Consider the following 20,136-nt stretch of genomic DNA (forward strand, 5'->3'; position numbering starts at 1 on the left):
CCCACACTTAGCCATATGTAGGATGTCAGATGGGGCAGGGTCTTAGAGATGATCCCATTCCATTATCTCCTGGTATAAATGGGAAAGTAGGGCCCAGGGCAGGGAGGTTTTCTCCCCAGGGACACAAGCTGGTTAGTGGCAGAGCTGAGACTGGACCTCAGCTTCCTCCTTGGACTCCTATGCACACCTGCACCCGAGTGTTTTCCCTTCACCACAATAGTACCCCATTTTTAGGGCACATCAGAGCTGGGTCGGCATGTACTCCCCTTTATATGTTTTTAAATCAAACATTGATCCTGTCGACAGAGGGCTTCTGTGTTATTTTGGGGACTGAGATGAGCCACTGGAATGCTGAAGGCATGTTCATGTCAGCACAAGAGTTATTTCTCCAAATGTAAAGGGTCTCAGAGGTGCATCGTCTGCCAAGATGGAGCGGCTTTGAATTATTGAATAGGCTGACCACTGGCCCGGGAGGGTGTGTGGTTATCATTTCATTTCACAGAGAGGAAACTGAGGCCCAAACAGGGGAAGGGACTTGCCCTGAGGCCCTGACTCATCATACCTTCCCTTCTATGGGCTGGTCCAGACTCTCTTTTCTGGGGACTTCCTAGGACTGACCCTGAGAATTGCCTCGTGCCATTGGCCTTTCAGAAAGGCTCTAAATAGAACCACCATGTTGTTTTCTGCTGTGTCCTTCATACCATCTCTCTGTCTGCTTCTCTCTCCCTCACCTCCTGCCCTCTCTTTAGAGGGCACAGAGAACAGCAGGGCTCACAGCAGAGCTGGCTCACAGACAGTCAACCCCAAAGGGGGGCTCCCCTTGCAGGGGCTGCTTCAAGACTCACACCCAGGCTGTCTCAAAGCTCACTAACCTGATCTCAATGCTGGCCCCTCCCACCCTTCCTCTGAAGACCTCACAAGATGCTGTTTCCAAGCCTAGTTCCTGGGGCCTTCCGAACCCTTTTATCTATCTTAAAGGAATCATTTTGTAGGAGGCTCTGTTAATTCCTTTGCAAAACTGAAACCCAAATGAGTTAGAAATGGGAGGCAGTTTTGAGAAGAGGGCTAAAAGGGAAGCCAAAAAGCCATGGTCCTGCACTTTTTGATTCCAAGGCTGTAGGGTAGCTCAAATGCCTGGCACTCAGGGCCTCCAGTACAAGTTTATTGAATTAATCTGGAGGCCAAAGACCTGGGTTCAAATCCTTGCTCTGAAACCTAGGAACAGTGTAACCTTGGGCAAGTCACTTCGTCTCCCTAAGGCTCGGTTTAATCCTCTGGAAAATGGGGATGGCATGAATGCCAGCCCTGCCCAACCCCCAGGGCTGGGGAAGGGGCCAAATGAGATTTTGCTCTATAGAGTCTCAAGTGCTGGGAAGCTCGTCACATTATTGCTGTATGCCTGGCTTCTGGCTGTCTCTTGGTAACGCTTACTAGATTTGTTGGTGAGAGGACTTGTAGAAATTTAAGAACATCTTCATTTACTTAAGGTTTCCGGTGACTTGTCTGGCAACCAGCAGTGAGCCTTGACAATGGAAGCTGAAGCTAATTCAAGATGGTGCTCATTGTTGTTTCAGGCTGGAGAAACTACCTAGTAGTAAACTTAGGAGTGCTGGATAAACAGATCTGTTCTAAAATAATGTACCATGGTTAGCCCCATGGCCCCTCTTGAGACAGAGGCATTTTTGATCCAGGGAGGGCTCTTCAGATCCCTAAAAATGATCTTCCTCACCCCCAGCTTCCCTCTGTTTACTTTGTTTTCAAGGGTTCCCAAAGCTTTTAGCTCCCAGCAGGACAATGGTAGATGGTAGGCGGCAGATGCTGTCAGTGACACATCCATATTCCCTGAGCATCCCACAAGTAAAGAACAAACGCCTCAGTAAAAGCACCTGCACCCTTTACCCTGTGCAAGGAGTAGGCCAGATGTCCAGGGAATGGGTGCTTCCAGGGATAGCATGGTGCAAGGGAGGAGAGAGAAGCAGAGGATAAGCCACCCATCATCCTTCCCTCTTGAGTGTGGCAACTGCAAGTTATTCTGTACTCCGTCTCCAGGAGGTCCTCAGTGGGGTTGTGCCTCAGTTGCCCACTCAGAAACCTGCTCATTGGAGCAGCTGGGTGGCTCAGTGATTGAGTGTCTGCCTTTGGCTCAGGTTGTGATCTCAAGGTCCTGGGAGGACCCCGCAGGAAGCCTGCTTCTTCCTCTGCCTATGTCTATGCCTCTCTGTGTGTGTCTCTCATGAATAAATAAATAAAATCTTAAAAAATTGAAAAGAAAGGAAAGAAAGAAAGAAAGAAAGAAAGAAAGAAAGAAAGAAAGAAAGAAAGAAAGAAAGAGAAACTTGCCCATTAATGCCCCCCTACTGGCTCCCTTCCCTCCTCTGCCTCCCCTCCCCACAGCTCTTCAGTGTGCTCTAGGACCACCTCCCAAATCAATTCCACGTCCTCACACTCTTGTCTTGGGCGCTATTCTGAAGGACGCCCATGTGGTCAGAAGCAGGCATTAGTGTCCTGTTGGCCACACACCACGGGTGCAGTGGGGCCAAGGCCCGAACCCCTTCGACTCCCGTTCAGTTGCCTGCCCCCTACCCCCCACCACCCCCCAAGGCATCGCTGACTTGCATCACGTGGACATGAGCATGAATACCAGGGAATTGGCTTCTTTTTTCCCCTCAAAAGAAGAAAGAATCCATGTTCCTGCCGAAGTCTAAACAGGGTTCAGAATTTGCAGCAGGGAAGGAAGTTGAGTGAAGCCATGATTAGAGCCTTGTTTGTGCTGTTCTTCGGGGCTGGGAGCATCTGCGTGCTCGCTCACTCACCGGCCCTGCCTTCATCAGGCCTGCTTGTCAGAGCCTCTGCGAGCGACAATGTGCTCGAATTCCACGCGGCGTCTGTGCGACAGAAAGGGCTCAGGCTTCGGACTGTTATGTTTCAGCACCTGATTTGAAGGCATGGGGTCTTCCATCACTCCAACAGCATAATTGTCATTCAGAAGGTACCTGGTGAAATGTAGGCTTGTCCTCCCCGTTTGCAGACATTAATTACCGTTTGGTCTTTGGGGTAAGAGATACGGTTCTATTCAGTGCACATTTCCTGAGCATCTGCCAGGCGCTTTACCAAGTCCTCTGAGGGAAGCCAAGTTGAATAAGATACAGTCCCTTCCCCCCAAGGGGCTTCATAATTTCTCTGGCCGAGTGCCAGGGCCTATAAAAACAGGAAGATTATTTCCCAGAACCTACTAGAAAACTTTCAGAGCTAGTTTGACCCTAGTTTGAGATGCTTGAGGCCAGTTTTTAATATCCTTTGCCTTCTGTCAAGTCATGTATTGTGTAGCTCCCTTCACCTGGCCGGTGGTCTGGAAAGGCCAGGTTGTCGGACTGCCACTCAACTTGATATAATTAAGAGTGGAGACATAGGCTGCTAAACCGCAGGATACCCTGGCAGGCTTGAGTGTCAGCAGGAATGGAAGGACACACGCAAATGTGGGCTCTTTGAGGCTGGGAGACTGACCCTGACACTTCCCAGCCTTCATGACCCAGGGCTTATCTTTCAGAGAGCCCAAAGAAGGTAGCCTGAAAGATGAGAATTATGTAGCAGACCTTGTGTTTCATTGAGCCGTAGATAGACTTCCATGTTGAAGGGAACCCTGACTCTCTTTTGCAGCATTACCTCTGCTTGAATGCCTCCAGTGATGGGGAACTCCCCTCCTGGCATGTATATGAGCTTTGAAGTATATGAGCTTCGAAGCAGACATGCCTCTTCCTTACTAGCTAGATGCTGGGGCTTAATCTCTCTAAACCCATCATTTCAGCATTCAGTTTAAAATAGTAAAATTAAAGGGGGTCGTTTCCTTAGCCTTGAGGGATGGTGGAGAATTCCATGACATGAAGCAAAGAACAGTTCGGTGACTAGCACAGAGAAGGGCCCTGGCAACCGTGGGTTTCCTACTCCTCTCCTGGGCACTTATGACCATAACCCCAGGTTTGCCCCCCACCCCTGCCAGAATTTCTCCAGGAAAGTACGACCTTGCTTCCTTAGAACACATTTCACTCTCCTCATTTCATGAGATGCTGTTACCACTGGTCCAGGAAAGCCCCTCTCATTTGTTTGTCTGTGCCCTTATTTCCAGCATTTGTTCTCACCCCGCAGCGAAAGGCAAACACTCTAAGTGTTTAATGCGTATATTGTGTTGGTATGTCCTTACAAAACACGGGCTGCTGTTTTGTATGCATGTATTATGATTTTTGTCAGTGCAACTGGATTATGCATCTTCTTCTATTTCTTTCTCTTTTTCCCCCTCCCCATTCAGCACATTGTTTTTTGGAGATGCTTCCGTGTTCCTCTGTGTGCATCTGAGCCATGACTTTCACTAATTGTGCTTCACTCATCCACTCTCCCAGTGACACATACCCAGGCCGCCTTCAACTCCTGTACAAAAAATGGGTGTCGTTGTACATGTCCCCTTAGGAACCTAGCTGGGCATTTCTTTAGGACAAATGTCCAGGAGCAGAACTGTTGGATGGGATGGTGTGTGAATGCTGAACATGCCTAAGATCTGCCAGATGACTCTTTCAATGCCCACACCTATCTCCACTGCCACCAGCATGGGGATTCCTGTGTCCCTCCTCCCAGCAACACTTGCCAGCCCCTGGCTCTCTCATTTTTTTCCAGTTTAAAGGTATAAAGTAATATCATATTGTAGTTTTAAATATTATTTCTTTGATTACTAATGAGGTTTGGGCATTTATTCCTGTGCTTCTCAGCCATTTGTTGTTGAATTTTTTGATCCTTTGACCACTTTTATTTTGAGGGTGTTGTCATTTTCTTGTTGATTTGCAAGAGTTCCTTAAGTACTCTAAATATAAGTCCTCTTTTACCTTTAGGCTTTGCAAATATCTTCTCCCATTCAGTCACTTGTCTATAGACGTAAAGTCCTTGATGAACAGAAGTTCTTAATTTTGATGTGGGTAAATTCCTTTTTCCCCCTCTATGGTTTGGGCTTTTGAAATTTCTTAAGAGTCATTTCTTTTTTTTTTTTTTAAGATTTTATTTATTTATTCATAGAGACACAGCTAGAGAGAGAGAGAGGCAGAGACCCAGGCAGAGGGAGAAGCAGGCACTATGCAGGGAGCCCGATGTGGGACTCGATCCCGGGTCTCCAGGATCAGGCCCTGTGCTAAAGGCAGCGCTAAACCACTAAGCCACGGGGGCTGCCCCTTAAGAGTCATTTCTTAATGACCCAGGTCCTTATTGGGCACAGAGGAGTGCTGAGCTGGGTACGATGTGACCCCTGCCCTCACAGAGCTCCTGGTCCAGGGGGCACAGACCTCAAGTGGTCCCATGTGATACGTGATAAGGGCGTTCAGAGGAGGGGCACTTGGCTCCACCTGGGAGATTAGGAAGGCTATATGGAGGAGGTGGCATCTGAGTTTCCTTTTCTATCCCTGAGTTTGGGATTCTGAAGGGCCAGTGGAACGTTAGCTAAGAAGAGGAGGAAAAAAGGTCTGTTCTAGGTGCAGATAATCTGTTGTGTTTACATGTGGACTGTGCACCCCAATATACTTAGCTTTTGTCCCTGGCCTCATTTGCCTAAGTCGATAAACAAATCTGTCCTTAGTAGAGTTATTATATTACCAAGCCATTTGGCCAGTGTCCCCCTGGCCTGTTAAAAATTTCCAAACAAAGGTCAATGATGTTAATTTGTTCCAAACATGGCAGTGGCATATTGTTTATAAAGACAGAGAAGAGTGTGTGCACGATTCAGGCCAAGGAAGCATGCAAGTCTGTCTCTGCTCGGAGCTGCTGAGAGGTGCTGCTCAGCCTTGCTCCTCACCCAGTGACAGGAGAGTCACCCTCTAGGGCCTGCTCACAGACAGTGACCTGGCTGGGAATCACCTCTAGGAAGGGCTGGCTATCTGGAGAAGAGCAGAATCAAAGCCCACGAGCGCCATGTCCCCACCCCTGATGAACCACCAGGAGCAGGGTCCATGCGATGTGTGGCCCCCAGGCAGAGCCAGGACCTGGGGGACAGTTTTTCAAACCAATTGCAGAATCATCGAACAAGAGGTGGAGGCCCTAGAGATCTCCCCTTCCAGCCCACTTGCTTTAGCAAGACCCAGGCAGAGGCCAGCACTCCCTGGGGGCTCCTTGCTGAGGTGACAGCAAAGCCAAGACTAGTTCCAAGGGTTCTGTCTACCAGCCAGAGCTCTTCCCTATCCCTGAGTTTGGGATATTGTCAGGAGGGCCTAGAATGGAGTCATTGTATACTATTTTTTTACTTTCGTTGAGTCAAAGCCATCCAGTGTTTTATTCCTCAGGGTCACACGTTGAGCCTATGTAACAGTTCTTTAAAGAGCACATATACTTCCCTCCATTCAGATCTAGAGCCAATTGAGGACAGATGGACAGTTAGAGGTGAGGGGAGTAGAACCCATGTGACAGGCTATGGGCACCTGGCAAACGCAGGAGGTTGGCGACCCTATAACTCACTCTCCCCCGCCTGGAGGTCACAGTTCCAGAAGAAGGCAGGACCACTGATGGAAGCTGTTTCCCAGCCGTCTCTCATGGATGCTCTCAGGCCCACAGCCAGTGAATATTTTCAGACTGGGCTTTTTTTTGGCAGCCTAATCTTCACCAATAGGACCTATTTCCTTTATGTATCATCCAAGTCTAAAATCTGAAATAAAGAATGGGCTTTTTAGGGAGAACACCTCTCTTTGCCCCACAGTGAGGAAGCAGCATTGTTCTGCAGGAGAGGGGCTCTGTGTTCCACACTATTTTTAGCCTCTTCGAACAGAAAACATCGGCATCGAAGGACCTTGAGTCAAATCTAGGGGTTCTCAAGTCTGGCTGTGCAGTAAGGATCAGTGTTAGGGGGCTTTTAAAAATACTGCTGCCCAGAACCCACCACTCATCCCCTCAGAAGTTCTTGTATAATCGGTCCATATGAGGACTCTGACATAGGTGTTTTTCCAGCACTTCCCAGGTGATGCTGTTGCCCAGCCAGGGCTGAGAACCACTGGAAGCCCTGCCATGTCATTTGCAGATGGAGAAATTGAGGCTCAGAGAAAAAGGCGGTCTGTCCAGAGTTACATAATAAGTCAGCGGCAAGCTGCAGCAGAGTTACGGGGCAGGGAGTCCAGCAAGTGACAGACTCAACCCTGCAGCCCTCTGCTCGATTCCTTCCTCACCCCCACCCCCTGCTGGATCTTTCTGGCCTGTCCCCTAGTCCACAGTCCACAAGGCCCAGTTGGCATCCATTGGGTGGCTAACGTTGTTTGCACAATGGAGTTGACAAGGAGGCCAAAAGTTAAAAATTGAGAGCACTGGGTGCCTATCGTGGTCACCACCAGCTGGGCCACAGGTGGATGAAGGAGTGCAGAGACGGCACCATCCTTCTACCTGCAGACCCGGGAGGGGCCCTGGGTAGAGGACGGTGGACGAGACTCTATGCTGCCTGGGGACGCCATATACAAGGCTTCAAGTTCCACTCAGGGACTAACTGGCTGACAGGAATCATAAGGCCAGGGCACACCTAGGGCATACTTCCAACACTGGGGGCTGACATCCATGCCCTAAGCCCACAGTAACTGAGGTGCTGTGGGGAGGAACCCTACTCAGGGAAGGCTTTCTGGAAGAGGTAGGTGGGTGTAGGGTTGGGCCATGTTGATACAGGAGGGGAAAACCACCTTCCAAGCAGCAGGACCATTATGGGGAACCATGGCAGTAAGAGAACCTAGGGAGTGTTTGGGGACCTGGCAAATAGCTCAGTTACTTTTATCATGAGGCAGACTACTATTTACCAAACACTTATTGTGAGTTAGACTGCAAGCCAGAAACTGCCTGTATTCTCTTCTTTAACCCTCATGGCCACTTTGAAAGTTCCCATTTTACAGCTACAGCCACCTGCTAACAAAGTGCAGGCCAGAGGGAAATATTATCTGCAAATGAGAGTAATTTTACCTCCCTTGTAGGGCTGGGTGAGGCTGTAGTCCCTAAACTAACGGCGGAGATTATGATTTTTTTTTTATCTTTGTATCTCCAGCCCTGAGCCTGGCACATAATAGGCACCCAGTCAATGTTTGTTGAATGAATGAATGAATGAATGAATGAATGAATGAATGAATGAATGAGAAGTTAAGGGATTTAGCATAAGCGTCCCTGGTCGCCAAGATGTTCAAGACCACCTTGGTCAAGGATGAGAATAGAACCTCTTCAATCACCCACGCTGCTGCTTTTGAGGGATCTTTTATGAGGAAATACCTGGGGCTGGGGCTGGGGCTGGGGCTGGGGCTGGCATGCAGTAGGCACTCCAGAAATGTGGGCTGAGTGACCAGCAGCTCAGCTCAGCATGGGTGGTCTGAATTCAGAGCCAGGGGAGCCAACTTTAGGCGCCCACTTGGTCACTGTCTGGCACGTGGCCCTGAGCGTTCACTTAACTTCTGTGAGTCTCCTCCCTCATCCGCAGCTGGGGGCAAATCATGCCCAGCTCATGGTTTGCCACGAACCTTACATGCAAGAACATGGGAAGCCCCTGTAAGTCCCCAAGCAGCACCCCAGGGAGAGATTCTGATGACTATGGCTGTCCTGGGAAGCCGAGTATGTGAGCCCCAGCCGGCCAGCAGCTTCACTTGGTGCCATGGGACAGTACATCAGGGTGTGTGAGTCAGAGGGGCAGGCTGTGCAGCTGGGGGTGCGGTGGGGTGCCAGCCACATCACTTCTTGGCTCCTGGTGATTTGTTCCAATCAGCCTGCATATTTCATGAGCTGCCTCCCCACACCAGATAAATAAATCAGGGCTTCCTCCTTAGAGCAGCAGGAGCTGATTGGGCTGAAGACTTCAAAAGGCCAGAGCAGGGATGCTGGAGCTCCCAGCAGAGTCTGCTAATGTGACATTTAGGAGCTGTGACCCAGGCGCCAGCCACCTGCACCATGGCAGAGAGACCGTCGTGAGGAGAAGGAAGTGACTTTTACCGCCCTGTTTTCCATCCCACAGTCAAAGGAACACAGGCAGAAGTGTGGCCTATGGGATTCCCTGTTCCGCTTCCTGAATGTTTATAAGGGACCAGCAGTACATCTGCATTTCTGCAAAGAAATTCACTTAGAGCCAGAGCCCCAGCCAGCCAGCAGCTCCTCTGGGTGCACGTTTGGAATTCCTGCAGCTGTGTCACTTGATCACCTCTGGGCATTCTGATGCAGGATCTGCAGCTCTGGGGACCTGCTTGGCCTGCGGGTGGGCACGTGGGCATTCCTCGCTGCAGTTATTACACTCAGGAGGCACACGCAGCCAATGGAGGGGGCAGCTTGGCAGGAATGGTCACCGCTCAGGGAGCCCATTGAGGCAGCCCCGTGTCAGCCGAAGAGCATGGCCTGTGGGAAGCACTAGATGTGAGGCTGGGCTCCATCTACTCTTAGAATCAGTGAGGCAGAGCGACAGGGGGGCATGCAGAGGTGCAACCTGCTGAGCTCTTTCCTCATCTGTACCTTGGCACTGAAAACACCAATTCCAGCTGTGAGAACTGAACAAGAAAAGGCACAGAAAGTTCCTAGCACAGATCCAGGCACACTGTCGAGGCTCAGTGATTCCTCGGTGGTTCTCCCCACCTCTCCTCAACCCTGTCAAAGCCGGGTCAGCCCCGGGGGCTTCACCCTCCAGTTCCACACCCCTTGTCTTTGGTCTTCCTTCCCTGGACCTGCTTTGTCTGTGGTCACCAGTACCCCCACACGCTAAATCCGCTCCTCCCTTGCTTAAGGGGCGTGTTGTTCTAGCCTCTCGGTGACATCGGATATTGCTGGCCAGCTCCATTGTGACATTGTCCCTTCCCTTGGCTCTCATAATGCCCACTCTCTCCTGCTATCCTGCCCCTGGCACCCTGGCCTGTCCTTCCCAGTCTCCCTGCAGCATCTTGCTCTGCCCGCCCCTCCCCACCCCCAAGAGGTTGGCGCTCCCCCCGGATTCTGCCCTTGGCACTGTCCCTAGGGATCTGCCCCCAGCCCCCTGCTCCAGCTCCCAGCTTACATGCTGATGGCCCCAACTATCAGCCCAGACCTGTCCCCTGTCTCCAGACCCAATGACGTCTCCACCCTCGTGATCCATGATCATGTCAGGCTCAGCACTTCCAAACCAGAACATGGCAATGTCCCCACTTCTCTGACCCTCTCCTGAGTTCCCCATTTACAGAATGGTACCTGAGCCCCCAAGACACTGGCTTCATTCCCCTGTTCCCTATATCCCCCACACATTCGATCACTCAGTTGTCCACATTTTACTTGGAGAAAAGAAACCTTTGTTAAATCTGACCCCCCCCCCCCCCATTCTCCATTCTTCTTGCCACTGCCCTGCGCTGGTCCTCATCATCTTTATTTCTGGTGATGACCAAAACAATGGCCTAAACCTACATCAGAATAGTATCAAAGATGAAGGTAAATCCAAATGTATCACTTGGGCTTGAAAATACACCTAAACAAGTCAGTGTATATGAAGGAGATTGTGCTTGGTATGACGTAGCAGAGCAATGTGGCCTCTGAAAGATGCTAATTCCATCTCAGGATGCATTAATAGGAATATAATGTGCATAAAGAAGGAGGGGATAGTACCCTGTACTTGCTGCTGACCAGATCATGCCTAAAGAAGTACATTGGTCAGTCCTTAAGTCTACACTCTTTAAGACACAGTGACATTGTGTGGCGTGGCCCAGGTAGGGACCTGAAGAGGGCAGAATTAGAAATGATATTCTGTGAAGTGAGGTTGGGGGCTGGCACCAGGAGGGATGATCTGTCTGTGTCTTCAAGTCTTTAGGGCTGTCCTGGAGCAGAGGGAGCAGCAGCGGTCTGTGTGGTCCTAGATGACAGAGCCAGATACCAGGGGAGAATTACAAAGAGACCGTTTAGCTCAACGACCAGGAAGGACTTGGTAACAGAGAGAAGCCAGTTATGAGGGGGGTGGGCTGCTATCCACGAGGCACACAGCAAAGTGGGGGTAACCAGTGGCTGAGATGGTATAAGACGGCATCTTTTCCACCCCAGATCCAGTTGGAGGTTTTGCAGTTCTATCTGGAAAAGGCCCCAGGGAAAAGGAAAGCCCGTGAGAATATAGGCAGGGCCTGTGGGGAACAAGAGCTGGGACAGGAGCAGCCAGCCACGGGCCCGGGGCTCCATCTAACCAGCCACTGTCTCTTGCTCCCTGCAGACAGCAGGGAGGTGAAGGTGGGAGAGTACAACGCGGTGGCCGACACACTGGAGATCATCAATGACACTATCAGGTTCCAAGGTAAGGCAGGGGGGCTTCTCGTGGGAGGGGGTCTGCTCAGTGGCTCTGAAGCCCAGATATTGTGTGCCGGTTGGGGACAAGCTCAGAGTCCTTGGCTTCCTGGGGAAGAGGGATCCTCCTTTCCTCTCAACACATTGATTCCCTCACAGGGTCCCCATCACTCACATGGGAGCTGGCTTCCAGCTCCTGGGGTGGGTCCCTGAATTTGCATGGAGTGCTGTCTCTCTCCCAGGCATCTTCATTTAAACCAGTCCATGTGCCAGGAGGAATCTTGTTTAAATGTGACCTGGCTTCATTTAGCTCTGTCTCGTCCTTTGGAGAACAATTTGGTTGGGTTAGAAATAAGGCCTATCCACCTGCTGGTCTTCCTGAAGATCATTCTCTCCTCTTCTGCTAAAGAACTCTTCCTCAGCTTCTAGAACCAGATCGAATGACACCTCATCTGTGCAGTCTTCCCTGATTGCCCCCAGTTGAGCTAATGGCTCCCTTCTCTTGGCTTTCACAGTGTTTGACTCTGCCTTCCCATAGTCACTGTCTTTTGCATGGAAATTTCTAAGTTGTTAGACCATGAGCTCCCTGACTAGATCCTATCTGACTTTTAACTCCTAATACCAGCCAGGCTCTGACACATGTTGAAGGTCCATATTTGATTAAAACAACAACAACAACAACTAAACAGGTGATGGATCAAGTGAAGGGATGACTGGGTGGGTGAATAAATGGATGAACAGGTGAGCATATGAGTCAATAAAGTAGTGGGTGAGTGGATGGATGGACAGGTGGATGGATGTGTGGGGAGTAGGTGGGCTTAACCAGGCTTAATTTGCTTAAGTCCATTCTGCCCTCAACAGCCAAAATACCCTGGCCATTGTGCTATGCTGAAGATTCTTCACCTCTGCTCAGAGCACTACCTGGTTCTGTTGTTCAGCAGAGGGCCCCACTTCATGGTATCCTCTCAAGACCTTCCTGAAGGGACTCCTCTCCATTTCTTGGCCTCTTCTTTCCGATCTTCCCAACCAAACTGCTTATAGTTCCTCAAATATACCAGGACACCACCGTGCCTTTGCCCCTGCTGGGTCCTCTGCCCAGAATGCCTTTTCTTCCTTCTCTTCCTTGTGGGCAGCCACCTTATTCATCTTCTGATGACCAGCTCTCCCTTCTGTAGCCTTTCCTGACTCCATCAGGGAGAACTGCACTCTTCACTCTGCTTCATGTTCGGGCGTCTCTGTGCCTGATGGACCACTATCCTTTGGAGACAGTTTGCAGAATGGTTAGAGCACAGGACTCAGGCAGGTCTGGGTTCAAATCCTGCCAGCTTTGCCACGTACTAGCTATAAAAGTCACTTAACACCTTGAAAACTGTTGCTTCTATGTAAAATGGGAATAAGCATGTCTATGTGTGACGCTGTTGGATGGATCAAAGGAGAAAATCTCTGTAAGGCGCTTAGCCCATCGTAAGCATTCAGTAAATATGCTTGCTTATTACTGCCTTTTTCTTTTTACGTAGCTAGTCTATAAGTTCCTTGAGTACAGGGACTGTATTTTGGTTGGCTCTGGATCACTGGTGCCCAGTGCTGGGCCCAACAGGTAGAAAGTGATAATTAATGATGATTGGTCATCATTAATGATAATGAGTGAAGGTATAATGGTGGATGAAGGAATAGTGAAAAATGGGTGAATAATGAGTGAATGGATTGAGTGAAGAGCAAGAAAGAAAACTCAGGGCTGCTGCTACTGACATTTCTGAGAAGTCATTACCAAGTAGCTTCCATAATATCTCAGTCAAGGTGTCATTTTGGGTGGAGGAAAGGTAGAGTAAGGAAGAAGAGATGTTGTCAGTTTCCTGATGTTGCTTCTACGTGAAGGACTAGTGGTCATAATCATCATGTAACTGGTCCAAACCTCAGCCCTTTTCTCAATGCCCAGAGAGGGACTTGTTCCCAGCCAAGAACCAAGGGCACCCCCAGGTTTGGTAACAAGAAGCTGCCTGAGCCAGCCTAATGCAGCCAGAGGTTCACTTGGGGGTAGCAGGAGGGAAACAGAAGAATGGGCCAAGAAGTATTCAGATGTAGAGATTTCACTTCTGGAAGCAAGAAGTGATGTTACTTCATCCACCTTGTGTCTGCTTTTGCCCTGACTTTCAGCCCTTGAAGCCACTCCTTAAAAATGTTCCTTTACATGGAATTGCTTAAAGCTTTACATTAACCATGCCAGCAGGTCCTAGCTGTTTTCGAACCTGGCAACTTCCCTAGACTACTTAGATGGTTCTAACTCTTTTTATCCACTGAATGTTTCCAAACATATTTGAACCTGCTAGCAGAGTTTTTTAAACACAGATGTTCAGGGGAGATCTCAATCCCTGCTGCCACACCTGCCCATCCTCTGCTCATCTCCTGGGAACAGCAGGGTAACCATGGCTGGTACCCATGGCACGGCCATGGTGGAACCATCATGACCCCTGGTGGGGCTCCCTGGGCTCCCTGCTTTCCCCACCAGAGAAAAAAGCCCCAGTGTTTCACAGTTCTTCAGCAGAGGCCTGACTTGGAATAGCAGCTAATAAAAAAGGGATTTGTAGGAAGTGGGGTGGAGTCGGACGGGTCCCTGCACCCCTCCTCCCAAGCCAGCCTGTATCCAGTCGGTTTTGCCAGTGACCACAAAGATGAGTCTTCTCATCTTTGGCCTCAGGGCTCCCCTAGGTTCCTGGTGCCCTTGGAGAATGAGCAGAGACAGCTCTGCAGTCACACAGAGGAATGGAATCCCACAGGTCTGGTCCAGTCCTGGCACAGCAGGGAGGGCAAAGCATGCCAGTAGCTTCTGCCTCCCACAGTGAGTGAGACTTATGAAAATGGAAAACCAGGAAAAGCTTTTACAACATAATGACCTTGAGGCAGGAAACCCATGCCCAGAGACATACATGTCTCCATGGGACTGACAGGCGAGCTGTCTGCCCTGTTGAGGGTGATCATTATCATGTCTCAGAGCAGAGAGCCCAAGCCAGGTTCCTCACCCCCGGTGGCACCCAGTGGTACCCACTCACAGCATCCAGCCCTGTGCCTTCCGAGCTGCCATTACCTTTGGGGACAAATGGGGATGGTTTTTCAACAGGGTAATTAGACCAAATCAAATTCTAGTCTTTTAATGGCTATTAAATGCATCACAAATTCCTTATTGATTCTATTTAGAGAAAGAAATAAGTCCTAGCTAGGGCTCCCTGCCAGTAGACTGGCCAACCACTGGAGCCCTCTCGCCCAGTAGATGTGTCCTGCACAGAGGTTATGCACAGATGCCAGATGGCAAGACACACAGGCAAAGATGTTCTGTGCCCTGGGCTTGGCTCATGTCTGTTCCTTGGCCTTTTAGGATCCGAACCACCAAAAGACAAGACCATCATCCTGGAGCAGCTCCGAAAGATCTCCCTACCTCTCTACAGCATCCTCTCTGCCCTCACCATCCTGGGGATGATCATGGCCAGCGCTTTCCTCTTCTTCAACATCAAGAATCGGAATCAGAAGTAAGCCGTTCACTCCCTCCTCTTGGACTGATGCTTTCTGGATTGACAAACCTCATGGATAAAGTGTAGGGGCGTCACATGACAGATGCACCAGGGCACAGAAGAGGTTCTCAGGGTGGCTTTCTAAAGTGTTTGTTCAGTCACTAGGATGTTATTAGTTGTTCCATGTGCATGTGTGCACACTGATACACACACACACACACACACACACACACAGCATGCTGGTTGCACAGGAGGGCTGGGTTAAATCAACTCTGAGTCCATAGGCCTCCTCGGAGCTTTGGCTATGCTCCTGCACTTTGAACCAGTCCAGGAGGAAAAATACAGAAGGGAGAATTTGCCCAAACCCCCCATAATCCCGCCCCCAGCATCTTGGGGAAGCATTGCCTGAGGCAATCACTGAGTTTACTAAGGGGCGCTCCCCCTCCGTACAGTACTTTACCATCTGAGAAGCTTCTCCCTCATGTCATTCTCACTAGCCCCTCAGATAACTCCCCAGATCACAGACGAGAATACAGAAGCCCAGTGACAGAGGGAGGGCCACTGTCTGAGCCACACCTGTCCCCTGCCTTTCTGGCTTTGGTTTCTTCTCTGCCACACATGTTCTTCACTCTCTGGAAGAGAGCAGCTCACTCACTGAGTTATTCTGGTCGGCCGTGGGTAGAACAGGCCACCACCCAAGTGGTGGTGTTTACCGAGCATGGCCAGCTTCTGTGGTTTCCTTAGCAAATCCCTGATCCCAGCTCCCTGTGTTGTTGGGGAGCCGCTGAGCAGGGGCTCAGAGTGGGGGCCACCAGGGGCACAGCCTCAGTGACATGGAACCCAGAAGCCCCACGCTGTGTGACCTTCCCGGCTGCCAGGAGCAAGCCTGATTCCACAGAGAACCGGGTTTGTTGTTGTTGTTGTTGTTTTCTATCTCCTTGCATCCAAAGGAAGAATTTCGAGGCTCTATATTTTGTTGTTATTGTTTTCGGTTTTTATTAAGTCAAACCTATTTCCTGAAGACCAAAAAGACTTGTGTTCACCGTTATTTTATTTTCTATACATCAATAACACATATGCCGAAGAAGAAGAAAGAAGAAAGAAGAAAGAAGAAGAAGAAGAAGAAGAAGAAGAAGAAGAAGAAGAAGAAGAAGAAGAAGAAGAAGAAGAAGAAGAAGAAGAAGAAGAAGAAGAAGAAGAAGAAGAAGAAAGAAAGAAAAAGAAGATAACTTTGTCTACTCTGTACAAACTTTAACCGATGACCATACCCATTAGTATTTGGCACAAGGCCTGGGCACATAATCAGCTCTCAATTAATAATCAGACTCCCTTTCTACAAGTTTCCAAAATACCTACCTTAACAGCAAGCTGTCCCTATCATAACACTAAACTCCTTTAATTCTTTCACTGCCCCGTTTTGGCCTCCTGTGGAAAATGACAGTTACTCTCTCCAGTAGGCTGGCATCTCTGAATTTTTTACTGGCCTTGCACATTAAAAAATCTGAAAGAGAGATGCCTGGGTGGCTCAGTGGTGAAGGGTCTGCCTTGGGCTCAGGGTGTGATCCTAGGGTCCTGGGATCAAGTCCCACATTGGGGTCTCCATAGGGAGCCTGCTTCTCCCTCTGCCTGTGTCTCTGCCTCTCTCTGTGTGTCTCTCATGAATAAATAAAATCTTTAAATAAATAAATAATTAAAAATCTGAAAGACATAAGAATAAATGTCACAGGAGTTCCAAGTTCCCCTCACTTTCATGTCCCTACATGGTACCTATCTGTTAAGGTCCTTTTACTCCAGGTAACCAGCTCTACTCCTGGTCTTTCCCTGCCCCGGCTTCCTGTGGTAATAAGGATGAAGGGGCCTTTCCAGTCCATGGTTTGCAAAAGGACCCCCAGGAATCCAGTGTCACATCAACTTCACATACACCCTGGGCAGTGTGATCTGTGCTCCCGCTTTACTTATAAGGAGACTCAGCCAGGTTGAGTGGCCCTGCCAAGGGGGCACCTCTGTACGGTGGCCCCACCCAATGTCCCAACTCCGAAGCCTCATGTGATCCATAATTTGCATCAGGCTTCTTGTCTCTCTCCCATTTGGACACATTGCATTTTTTCTTAAATGTGAAAGGATTCAGAGAATGGCAGAGTGCAAAAAAAAAAAAAAAAATTGGGCAACAACTGAACCTAATTACAACCTGCAAAAGAGCACCTGGACCAGGGGGCACCTGAAAACCCAAGACAGACTGAGTGGATGGTCCTGGGGTAGCCAGGCACTTCTGAGGGGGAGTTCCAGCTGGCTGTTGGTCTGACCCAGGCCTGGCTTGCTAGGCAGCTGGGAGCCAAAGCAGAATTCCTGTAGGAGGTGAGAGACAAGCATACTCCCAAGTCTGGGAGTATAAAGAATGTCCCCAACAGTAGCCTAGTAAAGATAGGGGCAGGGGTGAGGATAGAGACTCCATTGTCCATTTTATCACCTAAAGCCTAGGTGAAGCATTCTTATCCACATGTGTGACCCCTTTGTGCGTAAGACTGGGTGAGCTTCAGATGACCAAAGTGAATGCTCATGTACCACCTGGCAACCATACTTCCTGAGCAGCCCTGAATGCTCACCTCTAGACCTCCTAGGCCTGGCCCCCGCGACAAGGTAGAGGGTGGTGTGGCCTTCTTCCCCTCATCTCCTTCTTCCCCGAAGGCTGCTGAATTAAAATGTAGAATTCTCTAGACTTAGCATATATCTTCCCAGCCCCAGAGGGCAAAACAAAACAAAACAAAACCTGTTGACTTAATGTTTCTGTGTAAACTGAAAATGAATGGTTGAAGAAGCTTGGTGTTACAAGCTGCCCCTAGAGAAGTGACAGGCGAACTTGACGGAGGAAAAATCCACCAGTAGAATTAGACAGCATCCGGGTCCTTCAGTGAGAGGGAAGCGGCCCCACAGCAGGTGCACAGCCTGGGGTGGCGGCAGGGGTGGGAAGTGGAGGAAACCAGGTTTGCACTTCTCACTCCTCTAACCGTGGCAACACTCAACACCTAGTAGGCATTCAGGAAATGTTTGCTGGAGGAATAAGGACCTGCACAGTTCTGTTGACTGGAGTCTTTCTCTTGGCAGGCTGATAAAGATGTCCAGTCCCTATATGAACAACCTCATTATCCTTGGAGGGATGCTCTCCTATGCATCGATATTTCTCTTTGGCCTTGATGGATCCTTTGTGTCTGAAAAGACCTTCGAAACACTTTGCACTGTAAGTCATTCTGCATGTTCCAGGGGGATGGGATATCAGGTTTTCTTGGTTTTCCATCCTCCAAAACACAGATACAAACCCAAAAACAAAAATACGTGAACAGACAAAAGACAACTCATTCAGCTGTTCGTGCGGTTTCAACCGGGCAGTATGTTGTTGCTTTCAGACCAGAATGGACTTCAGTGTTGCCTACAGAATTAAGATCAAGGATTTATCAAGCCACCGCTAGAAAAAAGCCCCCCAAGAGATGAGCAGATAGTCTATAAAAGGGAGGGAGGAAAACCACCACCCAGAAAAGGATCTACACCTGGCGTCAGGGTCAGGGCCATGTGAGAAGGAAGAAGTCTGCCCATGTATCTCAAGAACTGTTAACAGAATATAATGAGAGGTGTCTGTGCCTATGACTTTGAGTCATGTAGAAAAAATCAGAGCCACTATTTTCTATTTAAGCAGTGTTTCTCAACCCATTTTTTTCCTTATTGCTCTTCTAAGAAGCCTTTTTAGACTTGTTTATAATTATCTCCTCATAAAAATTTAATACCAAAGATATACTATATGTTTGTTTATGTACTATATGTATATCTATAGTTTATACATGAAAGAGTAGTATTTTCACATTTAAAAAGCAATGTTTGCAGAACGCATGGGTGGCTCAGTTGTGGAGTGTCTGCCTTTGGCTTAGGGCATGATCCCGGGGTCCTGGGATCAAGTGCCACATCGGGATCCCTGTGGGGAGCCTGCTTCTCCCTCTACCTATGTCTCTGCATCTCTCTATGTTCCTCATGAATAAATAAATAGTCTTTAAAAAATAAAATAAAAATAAAAATACAAACCAAATTTGCCCCTTGGGAACTAGATCACCCCTGTTGAGAATGCATGTGCTTAAGGAAACCCAAGACAGTGTAATTTATTTACTATATCTTAGAAATCCTATTTTGAAAATTAATAACCGTGTTCTAAATATTTGCTGCCTCTTTGGTGGTGTTGGTGGTGGTTTTTTTCTACAAGAGAAAAAGATGCATTAGCAATTAACAGTGGTGTAGAACTAACTCTCAGTTGAAAGTATCATCGGCTCACTATTTAAAATGAGAATGAGCAGTTGGGATTTATTTCTGGACTTTGACTACTCTGATCTCTCAAAACTGGGTTAGCCATTTGGGTCTCTGTATTGTCCCAAACGCAGTAACTCATCCAATTCCTGGCCTGGAGGACCAGAGCTAGAAGGGATGGCCAAAGGATCCATGTCGGCTAGATTGATAAAAAGCAACTCTTGTTGTTACTGTTTTCTTATAAGGTATTAAGAGCAATGTAAAAAAAAAAAAAAAAAAAAGCAACGTAGACCCTTTTTTGCACAGCAGTCCCTTTTGGATTATACTTGCTGCTCTGAAGTCTCAGTGTCGCCCACTACTGGACATTTATGGATTGCAAACTGGCAGGGAGGGGTAAACAGAGCGGAGGACCTCTTCCAGGTGCTGCAGGTCAGCACCCACACCTTGGACTGTCAAGACTGCATCCGGTCCCCATGCTCTGAGACAGCATGTGGAAAGAGGGGAAGCCCCCTGAGTCCTGCAGATGATTAGATTGGACTGACTCTCACCTGGCATCAAGAAATTGTTAATATTACCAGTAATTGGATGTGAATTGCCTAGCGAGTGAGATGCCTACAGAACACTTACTTTGTCTAAAAGGTCCCATGTGAGAAGTGTGTGGTCAAGTCTCTGATACCCTGGAGGACAGGGAACTTTCAGAGAAGCACCATTAGCTGCTCAAAAGTCCCTGTGGGTGTGGTTTAGCTGTTTGTCACCTCAGGAGTATGACCCTTTGGCACAAGGATGATGACCATGGCTTGTGGGAGTCTTGCTCCTCTGAGGGATGCTGTGAAGACCTTTCAGTCCCCCACATTTAATTCCCCTCCATTTGTGCTCAGCAGGTCTTTTGACTTTTGTGCCCTTGCACTTTCATGGATGCCAAGTGTGTCCAAGGTCAGCTTCCTTGGGCAGAGGTGAGGCCACAGTAAGGGGCTGCTTCTGAATACTCAGAAGAAACTAAGTGAGGAGAGTGGGGATTTCCTTCTCCCCTCTGCACCGGAGGACACCCCCCCCCCCATGTTTGAAGAGGCAGTGATTACAGCAGTAACGAAAACTG

The 20,136-nt window shown here is 48.8% G+C and overlaps 1 protein-coding gene across 1 annotated transcript in view; it reads left to right on the forward strand.

The window, feature by feature from the left end:
* The window catches only part of GABBR2 (gamma-aminobutyric acid type B receptor subunit 2), a 348,859-nt gene that overhangs the window by 251,100 nt on the left and 77,623 nt on the right, over positions 1-20,136 (forward strand). Inside the window, exons 9-11 of the mRNA XM_041763142.1 lie at positions 11,183-11,263; positions 14,624-14,774; positions 17,859-17,991. Of these exons, the coding sequence (XP_041619076.1) occupies positions 11,183-11,263; positions 14,624-14,774; positions 17,859-17,991 (365 nt within the window). The remainder of the gene's footprint in view (positions 1-11,182; positions 11,264-14,623; positions 14,775-17,858; positions 17,992-20,136) is intronic.

Source organism: Vulpes lagopus, chromosome 7 (assembly GCF_018345385.1).
Source record: "Vulpes lagopus strain Blue_001 chromosome 7, ASM1834538v1, whole genome shotgun sequence".
Taxonomy (NCBI): Eukaryota; Metazoa; Chordata; class Mammalia; order Carnivora; family Canidae; genus Vulpes; species Vulpes lagopus.